General features: G+C 32.5%; 2 protein-coding genes across 4 annotated transcripts in view; one reads left to right on the top strand and one right to left on the bottom strand.

Moving 5' to 3' along the window:
• The window catches only part of LOC124540118 (inactive dipeptidyl peptidase 10), a 199,087-nt gene that overhangs the window by 133,807 nt on the left and 45,242 nt on the right, over positions 1-20,038 (bottom strand). The window lies entirely within an intron of this gene.
• On the top strand, positions 567-15,253 carry LOC124540119 (trypsin-5-like). Its single transcript, XM_047117552.1, has 7 exons — positions 567-719; positions 2,780-2,839; positions 4,033-4,189; positions 10,415-10,508; positions 10,919-11,080; positions 12,106-12,228; positions 14,746-15,253. The coding sequence occupies exons 1-7, from the start codon at positions 638-640 to the stop codon at positions 15,244-15,246; spliced, it is 1,179 nt and encodes a 392-aa protein (XP_046973508.1). The 5' UTR covers positions 567-637; the 3' UTR covers positions 15,247-15,253.

Below are 20,038 nucleotides of genomic sequence, written 5' to 3'. Positions count from 1 at the left end.
ATGTGAACGAAAACATCCTTTGTTTAGGCGTGACAGAGCTATGAAAGTTTCAGATATGACATAAAAATATTTTTTAGTCTGATATTAGGAAACAGCGTTGTGGTTTTTACTAGTAATATGTATATTGTATACATTACGTGGCTTAATTTAATATTTAATAAATTAAGTGAAATTCATTTAGAGATACTTATAGCGTAAATTTAAACAAGGTTGCATATAAAAAAATCTTTAAGCCGCACATTAATATAGGGACTTAAAGATTAGCTTCCTTAAAGTAATCAATTTCAGAAAAACAGTAATATTTCACTGCGTGCATTCCACGGATTAGTCTCAGAAAAGTAGTGTGTTCATATTTTTGTAGTGTGTGTTTCAAACAGAGTGCTAAGAAGCTACATGTTGATTTAATGATATTGAAGGTAATACGCGTTAAAGAAGCCTATCAGAAAAAACAAAACAAACAACGGATACATATTATCATTCCGAAACATTTTGTACACAAAAACTGTTGATATGACTATTACTGACATTACTGACGAATTAAACTTTGTTCAGTCGAAAAACTGAAGTATTGTCTTTACATTGTTAGCTCTGCGCACAGTTAGAGCAGCCTCAATCAGAATTCAGTAAGAACCGAAAGATGTGGCGTTTCGTTTTGTTATTCATCGTGACGCTCACACAAGCTCAGGGCAAGCAAGAGAGTGAAAATACGGACGAATCAGGTTTATATGGTACTTTTTATATATTTGTGTCACACAAAATAGGTACTATGTAAAGCTTTGTTTATTACTTACTTTTAATTTTATTGTTTAAAGATTGTATCTTCTTATATTCTTCTGAAGTTTTATATATATATTAAATAAATTCTTAACAAAGGGCAGCATTTTAAAATAACACTTAGGAGCATTTTTTTGTAATAATATCCATAGTAAATTCTATTACATGTCATAATTGTTAGGTTGTATAATTTAAATAAATATTTTCATTTCTATGTATTTTTAGCTCTATATCATGTTTTATCACCACTTACGTAATCTTTGTTCAAATGTGCCTTACCTACGAAAAACAGGGAAGGGAATAATAAACATTGTCTTATTTCTAACGAGATATAATTATTTTAACCCAAGCATTAAGATAAGGAGAAGTTCTATGTGCTTTCATAAATATTAATATCTCACCAGTGTGATCATTACCTGTAATACATACACGCCACGTTAGACTACGCACACTTCTAACTAAACCATATAAAGGAAATACAAATGATTATTATTTGGTATACCTAACAATTAAATAGACCTGTAAAATATGTGATATTCAGCATTACCAATAGCCCTTCCAAAACAAAACAGCTTCATAAGGGCCTGGTCCTATATTAGCTTAGATTTCCTTGGTTAGTTGGATATAGAGGAAGGGGACGATAGATGAAACAATGGTTGGATCGTGTGAAAGATGATATGGCTGAAAATAATGTTACATGTTACTTGTGAGATAGAGAACGTCAGAAAGGTAAGTGTTGAAGAAAAAGACTTGCTGCGCCGCCCCGAAGTAAATTCAGATATGGTCAGGAGGCTGAAGTTTTAACTTGGTTAGTACGCGTGATTCTAAAAACTGATGGTTCAAAGAGCAATCATCAATGAGTGCTTATTTTTAAAATTAATCTCAGCAGAAAATATAAACATCGCGAGAAAAACTTTCTTGTAGATAAAATTGCGACTTGGAACTTTCTCCTTAAAAGAAGCCTCAAGGTTAGCGGTGGAACATTTACGTAAAATAATTACGTGACTGTGTTATGTATGTTCTGTTTGTTTCATACTGTGTAATTATTTATGTGTATAAATTATGTAAAAGGCTTATGGTTAATGAATTTCTTACGCCTGGAGTATTCGGCCAAAGCTGATCATATCATTAGTGTTTAAACCCAAAGTATACTTTACGCCCGAGATTACAAGCCGTAATGAACTTGTAAATGTTTTATCAACTGAGTTTTACGGCTAGATTCATTTGAAAGATATTCGGTGAAAATTACTTAAGTGAAAATGAAAACTATTGAAAATCACGTTAACGTCTTTCTGTTATAATTTATACTTATTTTGTAATTGGTTTAGAAATCTAATTAAATTAAGATATTATAAATAATAATCAATGACTAAAAAAATTCTAAGAGATTTTATTAAACAAAATTGGTCAAAAATGTTATAATTCATTAATTGAATCAGTAGTAATCACAAACGCCCCCATGTTTTAATGTCAAAGACTCAGTAATATTTCGACAGGCCAAAGGTAAAGGTAAGTAGTTATTTAAAAAGTTGCTTACACCTTCAACGCCATCAACAAGATTTAAGATCCTAATTTTCATGTTCCTTTTATTCCAAAACCGAATAAGCCTCAAACCGGATATTGTAATACAGGGTTTTAGCGTTCGATGGTAGTAAAGGGATCTTCAGTATTTCCAACCTGCCAAGACGAATCGGCCCAAAGCCTTTATAATAATTTGTTTAATACATTTTTTTAAAGAAAAATTTTATTTTTTTATGCTAGGTTGGTCATCACCGCCCATAAACAATAGCGCTGTAAGAAATATAAACCATTCCTTATATCGCTCACTCAACCTTCAAACGGGAACACAGCGATACTAAGTACTGTTGTTTGGCGGTTGAATATATTATGAGTGGGTGGTAAATGCCCAGTACATGTGATACATCCTTACCAAAATTAAGACTATCAATCTTTTAAACTATTATTGTGTGTATTTATAACCATAAATATATAAATAATTCCGCAGGTGAAGGAGATTTAGGCCGAGATTACAACGTCACAGGGAATTACACGCAAGTTAACCTAGGTGAGCTGACATTGATTCTAAGTGAATAAATGAAAACGGAGAGTATTTTATGTATATGTTTTATTTCAAATATAAAAATACAATTACTAATATTTTTACATCGAAAGATATTTATTTTGGGCATTAGGCATAATTATGTTTTATTTTTATAATTAAAAATGTTATATTTAAATTGAATAAATGCAATACTATTTATTTATCTAGCTCTATGTATAAACAATTGAAATTTGAGATAGAGATATGAATACAGATAATATTTATTCAGATCGAATAAGGCCAGTATACCGGTTAGATTTTATATCTTTCAATCTACATATATATGTATATTATACCAGCCGAAGGTGCGGCGTGTCCCGAGCGAAATTTAAAAACAAAACTTTACCTATAGTAGACAAACCGTCATCCCCAATTTGATCTCTTGAGGGGTAAATTAAAAATAGCCTATCTCCTTCCCCGGGACTTAAAATATATCAACGTGTTATTAATATAGTTATCACTTGGTGTGGGTGTATTATTTTTATTTTTATTTGTTTTATACATTTTATATTATCAGCGGTGAAAAGGATACAGACATACTTATATGTATAGTTAGTTTCTCATTTATAACATTAGTATATGTAATGTCCGTTCTAGACTAGAGTAGACCTTTGTTTTTTTTAATGTTTACTATCGTTTATAAACATTGGCGCTATAGTAAATGTTAAGCTTTCTTTACACCGCCAAAGCGACACTAAACTGGGAAGCTAAGATGTTATATTCCTTGTACTTGTGTTACACTAGCTCACTTCAAACCCTTCAAATTGGTACACATTAATATATTATTGCCATTTGGCGATAGCATACCTGTTAAGTGGGTGGTACCTAATTATGTAGGCTTGCACAAAGCTTTACCAGCAAATGAAAGAGTAGATCTAAAGTATACTTTGTCAGTCAAATTTTATTAATGTTAATGACTCTTTCTTTGTTTTTAATGTCGTATTTGAAGATATTTAATTTATAGATAAGTAAACAATATGCATTTTAATATAATGATATCTCAAGTACAATAAAAAAGCTCTATAAATTTGCGCAGATTAACACAGAATGATTTAGAGTGATACGTCCTAGATGCCTTCAATGTGAACTGAACTTCAGTAATGTCAAGTGGTCACTTGACAAATAAAACAGTGATCAGCCTTTTTTTAAATCGATAGATGACAGAGAAGACAGCAGCGAGCGTGTAGGAGCGGCGATAACCCAAATATTCAGACATCCGTATGCAGCGGCGTTACTGAAAAACGACAGTTATGTGTGCAGCGCTGTCATACTTAATACGTACTGGTTACTCACGCTATCCAAATGCTTTGAAACGTAAGTAAATTCTCTGTTATTTTAATTTAAAAATCGATTACCTTTCAAATCTTTCATCATTACCAGGAATAACTGTTGGAGTTTTGATATGATTAGAGCTTCCCAGCATGTTGCTTTTGTGTGAAGAATTTTTCAACAGAAAATACCAATAAATTTTTATGGGCCCGAACTGGGGTTCGATCCAAAACTTCATGATCTGTATACTTATATCAAGCCAATAAAACAACAAGAAAGTATATACATAAACATGTAAAGACTCGACTTGGAAATACATTAATTATACTCAGATATAACACACATACATATGGTAATACGAATTTACAATTTTAATCCTACAACAAAAAGCGATCTCGAAACAGATGGAGCTCTGTGTATAATTTAACCACGCAATTGAACTTTTTGTCTTTGAACCCTTAAACATCCCTAAAGTTTTAGTGGAAATGTTTGCGAATGTCAGTGGAGCGAAATAATTCTCGGAGTTTTACAATTATGTAAGGTTTAGTAAATAAGTGGTTCGCAATTCATATGATATATATGTTTTCGTTCATTTTTTTATACGTATACTTCATTAATTTGGTTCTGAACCCTGAAAAAGTATTATTTGAAGTAAGTTTTATTAAATAACAGGCTTATTTTACGCTGACATTTAGTGTACGTTACTAGAAGTTAATTAATTTATGTGCAAATTTCAGCACGAACTAGCATTGATTTATAATTATAATGTAATAAAAATCAACCCGCAATATATTGTATATAGTTTTCTATAGGAAAAATGTCCTTGTCAAACGAGAATACCAGAAAATCTTTCTTTTCTAATACTATTACTATTGTCCCAAATTAAGTGGAAGCACTGAGTGAATCAAATTTATATAATATTGGTAGGCAGAGGTCACCAGGGTAAGGGTTCGCCTCCGCCCATAGACATCGGCGCTAAAAGGAATATTAACCATTCATTGCGTCGCCAATGCACCACCAAGCTTCGGATCTTAGACGCTATGTCGCGTACCTACCCTCACTCATCTTCTCCTCCCGCCACGATAGGTGTCGAAGGGATTGAGTTCAGAGTACCCTGGGAATTGTCCTTAGGAGTTGGAAGTATTTTTAGCCGGGTATTCCGATGTACTAGGGCGCGCTAGGCATACTGAGCGAAGGGGGTGATGTGGGCCCCCACATTAGTATATGCAATATATCATCATCATCATCATCATCATCAGCCTATTTTTGTCCACTGCTGGACATAGGCCTCTCCCAGTGCACGCCACTGTGGTCTTTCTCCGGCTACTCGCATCCAGCTCTTGCCTGCCGCCTTGCGTATATCGTCACTCCACAATAAATGCAATATATGGTAAATGCATAATGCGTTTTTCCGATGATAAAAAGGAGAGAAAACGCTCAATCACCCTTGTAAATGGAACACAACAATACTAATTATTATTCCTATTTGATTGAACATCTGATACGTGGACGAATAAACCGGGCGGGTTTGCAAGGCCCTACCCTACCAACTAAATTATTTTTCTGGACCTAGCGATTTTCTCATTGTTCTACCATTGGCTTCAAAGAAATAATTACAATAGTTACACCTATATATTGCTATTTAAATAAATTATGAACCAATATTAATGATCATAAATTAAATAGTATTTGAAATGACATTAAATCCAGAATTCATAGGAAACGCGTTAATGAAAGTAATACTTAAAAGTTTAACTTTTAATAACGCGCTTAAAACCAAAATTTTAAATTAGAAATAGTTGTGATTTTATTATTATACAATCAAAATGTAAAGTAAATAGCCACACAGGCGGGGTAAAGCCTACTTTTGAGGATAAAAAATTCGGCTTGATTATAATACAATTTTAAATTCAATTTTAGTAAGAGTCGACGCATATAAGAAAAAATAAAAGGGTGAAACTAACATATTCCTAAAAGGGTTCTTTTACGACAATATCGTTGAAAGCTATTATACGCCTACAATAAAATACCCTCCTATGTCTACAAATCGTAAGGGTTGACTTACGTTTGTCGTCATGAAATAAGGGATAACTGTTCGGTGCTGTGTATCCTTATAATTAATTTTAATATAAAACTAAATATAATAATAGTAACAGCATATTAATTTCCCCCTACTGGGCTAAGAACTTTTCTTACTTTGGGGAGCAGGTAAGGAGCATATTCCACCACGTTGTGCCAGTTCAGGTTGGTGAAATCACATGTGGCAGAATTTCGTTGAAATTAGACACATACAGGTTTCCTCACAATGTTTTCTTTCACCGCTGAACTCGCGATGAAGTATAAATACATATTAAGCACATGGTACTTGTCTGGATTTCAACCCGTAATCTTCGGTTAAGATGTACGTGTCTAGCCACTGGGCCATCTCGGCTCTCAAATCTGGAGCACAACAGTTATACTATGTTACGATAGTAATCTATATATAGAAACTAGTTAATATCGTAAGTCCTGACTAAGGGAATTTTAAAAGCGTACCAATACGACCGAGCATTTAAGTACCTCAATGGGAAGATCCTTCTAGCAAAAGCCTTCTCAAAAGAGGATTGGTAGCGCCAATCCCCTTTGTGCAAGCAACCGTTATTTTTCATCCAGGGAGGCGAATGGATCAATTTAAATAATTATCGATTCCTTTTTTTTGAAATTTGTAACAAGAAACATTCTATTTTTAAATCAAAACCATTAAGAGCATGGAATTCAAAAATAAAAGCGGACATATTATAACTAGTTACCTATATAAGTTATATAACCTATTAATTATTTGAACATGCTATATATGTCTATATAGTTTTATATGTTATTATTTTTTATTCGATTACTTTTTTTTTTACAAAGGTTTTAAAATATAAAAGTAATTGCTAAGATACATGTAAATATAGTTCATAGGTATTACAGTTTTAGACATCAACCTAACCAATGTAATTAGAGACAGAACGATTAACAAATGTGCAAATTAATTATAGCATGGAATAAAATGGCTTGGGAAAATAGCTGACATTACATAAAGATTTAGCAATTCATTCAAAAATAACCGATTATTGTGAGGTATCACATTTATATAATTTATAAATTTGATTATAAAAAAATGTAACTGTTATTGGCGTTAACGTCAGTTGTTTTTAAAAACAATCTTACGCAAACGCTTTGATATAAATTAAGATAAATAACGACGGGAAAAGGCAAATAGGTAAGCTGTTTTTAATTACAACTTCTAGCTCGTAAAGTTCATTCATTTCTTACACAAATACAGGCAGTTCGCTTCGTTTAATGTCTCAGACGTTCATGAATATTGATGACTCGTTTTCAAATATGATAATTTTCAGAAGAAAAATATTAGTATGAATAAAAAAAAGTTTCAATTCGACGAACAAATGACTTACTGGTAGCTGGATATCAATGTTAATATTAATGAGCTCTGCTACTAGCATGCTACTTATGAGCAATGCTAGTTTTGAACAACAGTATTGTATTCGCATGCTTATTTCCTCATCATATCACAAGTTTTCAATGAAAGATCACATGTTCAAGTGCTTTTTTGTATTGGAACATCTTCAATTTTCTAAAACTGTAATATAAAACTAAAAACGAAAATATACCAGTCCAGAGTTACCAAATATTGTGACCAACTTTCCAACTTTGACTTTCATCTCCAACACCAACATACTTCTGAATAAAATTACATTCAAACGCTGCTTTTCGCCCAATATGTGTATTTACGTTAACTTTTTCGAATAAGTAAACATGAAGAGGAGTTTGTTTGGCTTAGGTAGTTTGCGCAAAACTCAGATCGTACATTTGTAAATACGTTACATGTTATAATTTAAACTGTACGATCAAGCTAGATCAATGGAAAGGTCCATTGATCTAGCTTGATCATTGAAGAATAAAGTAGGTTAAGTATAACTAAAGACATTTTGTATCTTATAGATTTTTTTTTTTGTAAAAATATATATTTGTGGGTTTTTGCGTATTGCTTTACTTTTACTCAGCCAGCGTTCAAAGACTTTTTTTAGCATTCCGTATTTAACCGTAACTGATTGTCGTCAAGTGAAAGTCAATTGTTAATTTAAAATAACAGGTACAATTTATGTCTCCCTGTGTACACTTTAGTAATAAGGAAAATTAACGTTAGAAGAGGTAACACATTGGTCTAATTTCCATAATCATTCATTTCTAACAAGAAGTAAGACGTATTGATTTGAAAGATGGCAAAATTAGGACCGGTTGAACGATATCCTGTAGTTATTACAAGAAAGGACGTCATTGATCATTGACATAACTGTCATTACGTATGTTGTCATTGGTAATACAAATCTCGAAATATTAAATATCGTACTAGTGTGTAACGCTCTTTGAAAATAATTCACAAAAAATCTGCTCTCCTTCTCCATATAAATGTTGCCTACAGCAAATTTCATATTCCTCTATGCGCGTAATTTTCATAAAAAGGTGAATCGCATATATCATATATTTCGCTATCGTCTCGGAAAATGGATTGGTACCATCTGACGGCTAACGCATCGCGCGCTCATTGGTCAAATTTGATTTGACAAACGCTCTCTTCCCCGACTTTATGTTACTTCCTTTTCACAAAATCACCGTACAAGAAAACGAGAGGAAAGATGTTATACATCAAAAAATGTTTATTCATAACACATGTTAAGTAAGAAGCAGTACGTTTTGAAGCATTTCATTGTTATATTATTTTCTAGAATTTCATTTTATATGCTCCGTCAAATTCTTATCAAGTACAATTTTCTCAATTTTGTTTTCAGAAACGAAAGCGTTACTTTGCTTCTCGTATGAATTACGTCTGATATTTATTGCTTGTCACGAATAAAACAAGTTACATAATTCTATGCGTACGATTTAAATTAAAAAGGAGACAGTCGGTGAAAATTGTCATTATAGTTACTCCTTGTGCTCCAAAGTAATATATTGCGAACGTAACTGACATGTGTTGGATTGATATATAGTATACTCGTACAAATATTTACTAACCTGCTTTGGAACAATTTCTTCTCAAAAAGAGAGAATGCTGTAGCCTAGTCGTTTATAAAAGCAAAAAAAAAACTCTACAAACTAACGTTATCACCGATTTTCACTAACAAACCTAATCTATACTAATATTTTAAATGTGAAGAGAACTCTTGTCTGTTTTTCTGTCCGTACCACACCAATGAATCGACAAACTTGTACTCCAAGGAACATAGGCTACTTTTTTTGCCTCACAGGTGACAACCAACCACTAAAACCCGAGCGAAACTGCGTTCAACAACTAGCTCTTAATATAACAGATTGAGTAAAGTAACCTATTTTATGATTGCAAAATTAGCTTCACAAAATACCATTAATTATATCTTACACAAAAGTGAATGAACTTTTCCCAATATTAGCAAAATATAAAGTATATTCACGTTGACAGTCTCAGCTTCATATCACGCGTACAAAGTTACGATCGCCATTATACGCTGATGTATTCTTCACAACATGTGTCTACGGCTGAATGACAGGCATTGTGTTAAAAACCATTGTCGCGTAATCTGCGTTTTCTCGATGTCTCTTCCAGACTGAGTGTATCATAGCACAGATCGGAACGATCGTTTTTGAAAGTTAGTTAATTTCATGGCGAAAACATTACGTATATTTTTTTAAAAGCGTGGATTTAATACTTGTTGGCTTTCTGGCGGGATATATTACATACATACATTATATTTAATTAACATGGCACTATTTTTTTAAATGTTGAAAAAGGGTAACTACTGAGTTTCTTGTAAGTTCTCCTCAGTAGAATCTACTTTCCGAACCTATGGTAGCTTTATCTTATATAGTTGTTAAGTAACGATTCAATAGTGCTTGTAAATTCCGACTTAAATAAAGCATATTTTGATTTGATTGCTATCGTAATTTTGAACTTAGAAACTTTAAATATAGGAATATTTTGTTGGTAGGACTTTGCTCAAGCGCATCCATACCATTCTTAATTATAAATATATATATACACATATTATAATAATATGTACATTCAAAAATGTCAAACCTTAATTTAAAGACAGTGTATATCATTAAAAATATAAGTAACCAAAGACATAATATAAATATAGTAGAGGATCGATTATCGATTGATTTTCGTTTCACTGTCGAGCCTTAATATTATTATTAAAATAATATTAGTAGAAAATATTATATTTAATAAAAATTGTATCTGAACAGGGATATCACATCATACGTAACGCATCGAAACCTCGGAAACTACAAGATTAGAACCGGCAGTTCCTATAATATTAAAGGAGGCTCTGTATCGAAAGTAAGTAATCATTTATTTATGTTAATTTACCGATTACGCACTACATGATAAGCATGTTAAACATGACGTCACAAGAAAGAAATAGTTCTTAATTCAAAATATCTTTTCACCTAAAAGGTTTAGTATTGCATTATACAGAGTATTTAAATAATAGTCTCACTTTTATATGAATAAGATTTTTTTAAACCATTCCTTACACCTCCTAAGCGCGACCAACCTTGGGAACTGTTTCAAGGGCCCCAGTTGCCTGTTGTTATACTGGCTCACTTACTCTACAAACCGGAATACAAGTACGCAACATATTGTTGCTTGTAGTAGTAAGTAAGGGTAGTTACCCAGACGGGCTTGCACAAAAGCGTGTTTATTACTAATACATACTATCCTTTATTTAGATGAATTAAAATTTCCAGATAAAAATGCTGATAAATAACTTTGAATTAAAAGTGTCGGCTGTGAAGTTGGAAGTGCAGCTCGCGTTCAGCTCTAGAGTAGATGCTGTGCGGCTGCCGAGTCCTGATGATGATGTATTATTAGGATATTTAGCGACGATACTAGCTTGGACACCAACTGGGGTATGTTGACGTTCTTAATTTATATCTATAACATTTTTTTTATATATATAAAAGTTAAGAAATGCTCATTGATATTGTCGCAGTAGGAAATATTAAACATTTCTTATGATACCAATGCTCCTTTAACTTAGGAACTAAGAGGTTATGTATCTTGTGTACTGTTAGTACTGACTCATGTACCCTTCAAATCGGAACATAACAATACTAAGTATTTCTGTTGTGCGGTAAAGTATGTGAGTGGTATCTAGTGAGACTTGCACGAAGCTACGATACCAACAAGTAACTCCGTTATTGTGATAACATACATTACATATAGCGGATAGTCCATAAATATACAGTTTGGTGATGTTCTCTTGTCCAGTTTATGAAGAATGTTCAACGCTTATTCCAGTCAGTTTAATCACTGCAAAGTTTTTGATAGACAAAACACAGATATCTTTACGATGTTTTATTCTACCACAAATCACAATGTAATAAAAGAAAATTTAAATATTGCTCTTCGGTTAAGACGGTGTCCGTGTAATATGGAGTTTTGGCGCAGAGAAAACTTTTTGGCTTTGGCATTTTGTGTCTTCAAAGGCACACTACTATCGGTAGTTGTACTCTGAATTACGACTGTCTAGTTAAAAATAATCTTAAAAATAGGAAACAAAAACTTCATTACCTGACCAGTCAAACAGCCAAGAGCTTGAGACTGAGAGAGGGAGGAATAATTATAAAAACACTGAGGAATATTTAAAAAAAATCTTGTGATAAACAGTATACACGTGGATAAAAAGTAACAAATAATAAATCCCCGTCTCTAGAAGATTTGGAAATTCAACAAACACGCTACTTCAAATAATACAGATAAACAAAATACGCATGAAGTTGAGTATCTTCAAACACATACAGGTTTCATCACCATGCTTACTTTCGTGGGAGGACAAAATGAAGTACGTGAAAATTCATAACTTCAATTTTATAAATGAATTTATAAATGTACCACTGTGACGTGTCGTTTTAACTTATATATTTTGTTGTAGCACATACGAATAGTCAACGCACCAGTCATAAATGCTGCGATATGTGAACCGTCCTCTTTGTGGTCATCAGGGCGATACATCTGTATGGGAGGGGTACAGGATCCCAATAGACATTTCTGCAGGGTAAGAACTTCTTTCCAGCGATTATGGTCATAGCTGCCAGTATCAACTAACAAAATAGTGTATATGCGCGTGTAAAACACAAGTGCATAGTCATAATCCGATGAGACGGCAAATCCGATAACACCGGAAATTTATAACCAAAAGCGCAGAAACGACTTTACGTATTTTCCGAGACACAAATGTGTAACTTCCATACTGTTATTGAGAAACATTTCGTTGGAAAACCAATCGGAAGCTGACCTCAGATCATACGGCTGTATGGTTATTGATTGATGAAATAAAGTCGATTTAATTGACTCATCCTGTCCTAGGTAACTAATGTAATCAATGACAAAATTACTATTTATATTTGTTTGTTTAGTTGTTACGTCTAAATTGCTAAAAAGATCATCATACAATTTTCCATAAACGTTATCAAAATTAGAAAGAATCTACCCCACGAACGCAATTGTTGTCAGAACCTAGTAGAATGTATATGCATTTGCATCAGGAAATTATAACACCGATACACACACCTGGGTCTTCTTTTCGTTTGAGGAGAAAGACTAAGAGCGTATTATACCAAGCTGTGCGTACTTGTAAATAATTATAAAAAAATATTAATAATAATTATTTTTAAATATTTAGAGTTAGTATATTTCAAATGTATCAGTCGTTCTCTATTTTGAAAGGAAAGTTACATTTTATTTACAAACGAAGGTCAAAAACGCTTCAAAGTTTCAAAGAACGTTGTTATCTGATATCTCTGAGAGTCAAGGTCAAACGTTCTAAAAATGTTTCTATGGTATAATTCTGAAAATTTTGCGATGTCATGTCTTTTAAAACGCTGTTAATGATTGCTTTTATATCTCTCGTCAATCTCTCTACCTTTTTACAGTGCTTATGACAACATTTAAAGTTCATACAATGTTTTAATCAAATAAATTGTAACACCTATAATTTTACATCATCATAAAATATTAATATATTTTTTGTACCAGTTTAATTAATAGTTATAATCTTAATATACATCGTAACGTTATGCGTATAGTTTTTAAACCTATTTCTCTAAGACAAAGCAAATTCATTATTCATTATTAAAAAATGTAAGTAAATCGTTTTCCGTCATTTGTTTTGTCTCGTAGGGAAACAGATAAAATTACATTCATATTTTTTTATTATAATAATAGCAGACGAGTTATTAAACTCGTATTACGAGTTATTGTACTCGTAATTTTAATGAATGTATAGCGGCGATCGATTTTTAGCGTTCCATTTTTTTTAAATAATTTGTTTCGCAAAGATAGTGCCTCATACTGTTATCTTTCACAATATGTTACATATATATATTTAAAATAAACCAACTGTAGCAATAAAAAATATCATAATCCGTAATTAATCATAATTATCATGATTATTCTGTTTGTATGTACATATGTCCACTACTGGGCATAGGCCTCCCCCAAATAATAATAATAGTTCTTTAATTTCATTAACAAAATCTTCCCAGAGATCTCAAGATAACCCAAACAATCTTAAAATTGGGTGATTTCTAAACATATAGATACAAAATCATCCTCTATTATTTTCTGAAAACTAAATTCACAAAGGTATGTTAATAATAAAACGTTATTCGATACTACCAACGATGTTACCTTTATTCTGCCTAAAATATTAAATATATTTCATAACTTCTTACTCGAGCAACGTGTACAATTTCAAATGCTTATGAATAAAATATGACCAGGTCTTGAAGTTATCAGAGAGTAGATGCTTCGGTCAATTTACTTTATCCAAGTATTTGAACTCTTTTATCTACCAACATACAGCTCCGAGGGATATTCAAGTTAAAGTTGGAAGTTAATTTAATTATTTATTCTTGTTAATATTAAGTTGCACATGTTTGGTCAACAACAACAACAACAGCCTGTAAATTCCCACTACTGGGCTAAAGGCCTCCTCTCCCTTTGAGGAGAAGGTTTGGAACATATTCCACCACGCTGTTCCAATGCGGGTTGGTGGAATACACATATGGCAGAATTTCTATGAAATTTGTCACATGCAGGTTTCCTCACGATGTTTTCCTTCACCGCTGAGCACGAGATGAATTATAAAGACAAATTAAGCACATGAATCAGCGGTGCCTGCCTGGGTTTGAACCTGCAATCATCGGTTAAGATACGCGCGTTCTTACCTCTAGACCATCTCTGCTCATGTTTGGTCAAAATCGGCCAAAGAATTATCATTATTTATGTATACTAGTAACATTATGTCATGTTGCTCAATATTTGTATTGCAAATAGTTTTTACGTTAATTCAACTTTTATTAACATGAGAATTAATAACTTTAAATGCTAAAATATTTACAAATATGAACTAAAACAAATTTAACTAAAATCACAATATTGTAATCTTATTTTTAAAATAAGTATTATTAGAATATTAAAGGCCCTACAAAAACTCATTTACCTATAACAGCTTATGTTATTAATATATCCTACACTAAAGTATACCTGAAATAGAATTTTCTTTTTATAGAAAGACAATGGGGGAGCGGTTATCCAAAACAACACCTTAATAGCGATAGCCTCATTTCTGCACACTTGCGCGCTGTACACAAAGACCCACGCGTTTCCGAAAGTTTCCACATTTTCCCGATGGCTGGACACTGTGATATGGGATGAAAATAATCGTCCAACAACAGCAATATTATCGACAACTACTCGAACGACGCAGTTGATACAGAACACAACCGAAATTACAGATAACAAGTTATACGCAGACCCGAGGAAGTTCATGGTTACACTACCATTTGATCCCATTAATGTCCCGCTTGAGCCCGCTGAAGATAACTCTGTGATACCAAGAATGAGCCTTTATGAGTCTTATCTCCAAAATCTGGCGAGAGCGAAGACATCAACAACCATCGATCCAAATGTATTGGAAGAGGAGAAGAAACAATGGCTACAGAAGTTCGGTAAATCTATATTAATGGACAGCAAGCTGTTGAAGAAATATGACCATTTTGATTACAATTAATCGTTGATTGCGTAAAATAAATTATATTAAATACATTTTTTGGTATTATTAAAAGACTTAAAAAAAGAACGTGGTTATTATTATTGAGTATTTGTAGTCATTTCATTCGACCGCACGATGTTTTTGCTTTGGATACATTGCATCTCCAAGGTAGTCCAACTTAATGCCACTGTTCCTGGAATGTTCAATGTATGTTAATGTATATAATAATCAATTTATTGTATTTCAAAGGTGATGCAGAAGATATACTTCCACACTGTTCAACGGGTCACCAGCTGGGTTTTCCTAGTTCATAATACTCATATAATAAAGTATTTGAAAGAGCTTTCCTGAATAAAGTATATTAAATGCATTTGTATGAAAACGATCTATAGAAATTTAAAGTAAAATTTACCAGGTTGTAGGCTAATAAATGATTCACATACAAGACCACATTTGAAGGGACAATCGATACAAGAGCAATTACAATCTCCTTACCGCAATAGATTAGGGTCGAAGAATCGGGTTCACTTCACCAATTATTCAATGTTCATTCCCTAATGGTTAAACTCAGTTCGGGGAAATTTAATGAATAATGAAAACGATACTTCGGCTGAAGAACTCTTCGCCTAATGAATCAGGTGCTTCGGAATAAACTTACATATATTAAACGTTAAAAGTGTCACACGTACTTCAGTGCAGGACACTGTGATGGAAATTTGGTCATAAATTGTCATATTTACCTGTAGATACCTAGCTGTGTAAACATAAACAATAAATCAGTGACATTATATATAAGTATCTTGAGGATGTAATAACATTGGCTCGCGAAACAATAACAATACTTGGTGGTAGGGATTTGTGCAAGCCCGCCTGGGTAGGTACCACCCACTCATCAGTTATTCTACCGCCAAATAACAGTACTCAGTATTGTTGTGTTCCGGTTTGAAGGGTGAGTGAGCCAGTGTAACTACAGGCACAAGGGATATAACATCTTAGTTCCCAAGTTTGGTGGCACATTGACGATGTAAGGAATAGTTAATATTTCTTACAGTGTCATTGTCTGTGGGTGGTGGTGACCACTTACCAACAGGTAGCCCATATGCTCGTCCGCCAATATATACCTTAAAAAAACAACAGCCTGTAAAGCCCACTGCTGGGCTCCCCTCTGCCTTTGAAAAGGTTTGGAATATGCTGTTCCAAAGCGGGTTGGTGGAATACCGAATGGCAGAATTTCTAGGAAATAAGACAGATGCAGGTTTCCTCGCGATGTTTTCCTTTACTTGAATTATAAACACAAATTTAGGACATGAATATTCAGTGGTGCATGCCTGGGTTTAAACTCGCAATCAGCAGTTAAGATGCACGCGTTCTAACCACTGAGCCATCTCGCCTCACGAAAGAACACTATAAAATATTATTTTTTATAGAAGAATTAGTGAGAAATCAAACATTTTCTTTTAGTATCACTGATATGTCAGTGTATTTAAAAGCATTCTGTAAATATCCATTTCCATAAATATTTTCAACTTAGTTTTTTTGATTAACTTCGACTAAAATGATATTGAAATCTTAATGAAAACCCAACTTGGATTTTATCAATAAACGTAGTTTGAAACTTTGTTTGAAACTTACGATAAGATAACTTAATTGATTTAAGTTGCTGATTTTATTGCAGTTATATCGAATTCAAGGAAAGAAACTTAGATATTCAGTAATATTTAGATGAAAATAAACCTAGAAGGAAATATATTTGAAGATGATTTTAGCAAAATCGAACCCAATAAATCAGAAGTGTAATGTGCTCTATTAATTGAACTAATAACTATTTGTGGTCGTATAAATATATTTATTCAAAAAATTTTATCAAGACTTTGTATTTCGAATGTTTTTTTTTAAATTAAACAAAACAACAAATAAAATCAATTTCAAATCAACAAAAATGATTTCACTTGATCTGACTTTTTTCTACTTATTTTTATTGGCAGTAATAAGAGTATCATATTTCCATTTTCGTATTCGACATCTATAACAACATCACTATCATCACTACAATCCTTTAAACACACAATTTCACATTTATTATATCAGAAATATTAAAATAAATTATCATAATAAATAATTCATTCGGCCAAAGACTTCACTTGAAGGCAAAGACGTCTTGCAAAAGTTAAAAAAATCAAATATCACGCTGTTAATATCCATTACAACAGTTAGGCAGACTGCCAGCGATTGTAAAACATGGACCAGTTAATTGCTCCCCAGTGGAATCGTGTCGAGCGTAATAGGTATCAATACAAGCGTCTATTGTATATATAAACTCTTGTACTGAGAATTGTGAATTAGTACGATATTAGCAAGTAAGACTAAGTAGGCTAAGGAAAGGTAAGGGAATAAAGGGAAGGTATGGGATTTGTTCGGACATAATTCCTATAAACCAGGACAATATGTTTTATGAAGCGATTGCTATCTGATGCAGCGAACCATTAACATAGGCAAAGATAAAATAGTTTAGTACCTTTTCCTTGTCTGTTTGTCGACCGATTATCTTTTTTTTTTCCAAAAGTAACGAAGTAGTATACATTTTTTTAGATCTTCCTCATAAATACTTAGTAGTCAGAATAATTGTTACAAAAAATATTTGGATAAAGCATTTATTGAAACAATTATAAATAAATCCTATATTTTATTTCTAATTATACATTCTTGTCCCTACTTGGTATCTGCAGTTGTATAATGTAACCAAATTAAGGCAGTCAATTAAATAGAGCATATGATATAAAGATTAAGCTGTTTTAAATATTACAGTCTTAATATCCTCCCATAATGAAAACGCTAATATATGTTTCTTGCTCCACGTATAAAGTGTCACAATCCATAACAGTATGACACTAAGGGTAGTGCATAATCAGAATTATTGTCAGCAGTATACTAAAGTATAATATCCTCATATATTTCATAGCAAATAATCGGTTATTATTTATAATATTAAACCATGAAAAAAAAAAACGTTTATGCAAATTTATAGGTTACAAGGATCATTTGTTATGAAAAAACTTTTAAAGATTACTTTAATTTGTTTACAAGGAAAAAGGTCCAATGAAAAATAAAATTAAACTTAACTTAAACCATTTCATTCATAAAGTCAACATAGCTGAATGTGCTCAAATTTATCACCAATGTTCTTTGGTCTCTGGGTGAAGTTATTCCAGTTTAACAAATGAATAAGCCGGTGTTAATACAGAAATAAGTTACGTTTAAGATCTGATCACATCTTTGATTTTGATGAAAAGTGTATCTATAATTTATACTCCAAACTGTTCTTTTGTCTATAATCGTGGGTGCAAGCAAGCACATGAAAATTTGGTGGTTCGTGCTTGGATTTGAACCCTCAATCATCGGTTAAGATGCACGCGTTCTAACCCCTGAGCCATCTCGGTTCAAACAGCTTATTAAAATTAATTATCGTGGCGGTTATAAATCATTAACTAACTCAATATAACGTGACCACGCCTCTTTAAAGTATAAAGTAGAGACTGGCTCGTTTGTTCAAAACTTCTATTAAAGTATGCGAACGAACAACAGCAGTAACTCAAAATATGGAGAAAGAATTTATTTAATGGCTGACGCGAGGAAAACTCAGCAATTATTTATAGAAGAGAGAAACAGCTAAAGCGCTTGTGTTAATGATAGCTCTATATATATAGCGCGTCGTTATCATTTGACTTGCAAATAGAAATAAGTTTCTATTTGGTAAAGAAATACTTTTTTATAAGAATATACTATGTTATAAGTACGGCTTTATAACTTGCGATTTATAAAATTTTCTAAAAAACCGTTATGTATTTTCAGGACTGTATTTTTTTGTTCCAATGTGATGGCATTCAAGTGGTATATGATTTTTTTTCACTCGTTGGTAAGTATTTATGCACGGCCGTCTGTGTATGCATAATCACTTTTCATATACTCTATGGCTAAATTGTAATGGTTAGTATAGTTGTGTTTTGGTTCAGGCCTCTATTTTATGTTTCCATGTGATGGCATTCAATAAGTATATGATTTTTTTTAACTTGTTGGTAAGTCTTTGTACTAAGCTGTCTGTGTAAGTAAAATCCACTTATCATGTATTCTACGGCTAAAAGGCAACGATTAGTATTGTTGTGTTCCGGTTTGCAGGATGAGTCACTCAGTGTAGCTAAAGGCACAAACAAGAACACATCTTAGTTCCCAAAGTTTGTAGTGCATTGTCAATGCAAGGGAAGATAATTGGTTAATATTTCTTGTATATCCATTGTCTATAAGCATTGGTTACTACATACCATCGGCTAGTTCATTCGCCCGTTCGCGAACCTAGATCACAAACAAATGACTATTAGAACCCCGTGTAAATAATAAATAACACGCAACATATTAAAATTTTATAATGTAAGCGGTATTGATGTTTAAATTTAATCAATGAATCAGTATTCATTTTATTGTTTTCTGGCTTACAATCAATATGAATCTCTAAACAAGTGTCATTTGATATGCACATGGTATTCGCAAATGGGACAAGTATTCTAACATATACGCTCTTTGCATCTCGGCGAATCTGCAAGTGACGTTCGATTGAGCATTATTCAAATTCTTACTAAAGAATTTTTCAATATGTTAATTACAGTAGGGTGACAATGGCTTACGTACTTCTGAAACTACGACTTTTACATATATGTTTGCTTAATTGTAATAATAACTTAATGGGAGTTGCGAAGACCAATATTTAACCCAATGACCCATTTCTTTCTATAGCAATATTGTAAGAAAGAACTTTCCT

Source organism: Vanessa cardui, chromosome 24 (assembly GCF_905220365.1).
Source record: "Vanessa cardui chromosome 24, ilVanCard2.1, whole genome shotgun sequence".
NCBI classification, from domain to species: Eukaryota; Metazoa; Arthropoda; class Insecta; order Lepidoptera; family Nymphalidae; genus Vanessa; species Vanessa cardui.
This window is presented reverse-complemented; position numbering and strand designations above follow the sequence as displayed.

What these genes read in the sequence shown, in the direction of transcription:
- LOC124540119 (XM_047117552.1), top strand. Translation starts at nt 638, where the DNA reads ATGTGGCGTTTCGTTTTGTTATTCATCGTGACGCTCACACAAGCTCAG. An exon ending in TTACACGCAAGTTAACCTAG is followed by an intron (nt 2,840 to 4,032) that starts GTGAGCTGACAT and finishes TTAAATCGATAG; the next exon opens with ATGACAGAGAAGACAGCAGC. An exon ending in CCAATAGACATTTCTGCAGG is followed by an intron (nt 12,229 to 14,745) that starts GTAAGAACTTCT and finishes TTCTTTTTATAG; the next exon opens with AAAGACAATGGGGGAGCGGT.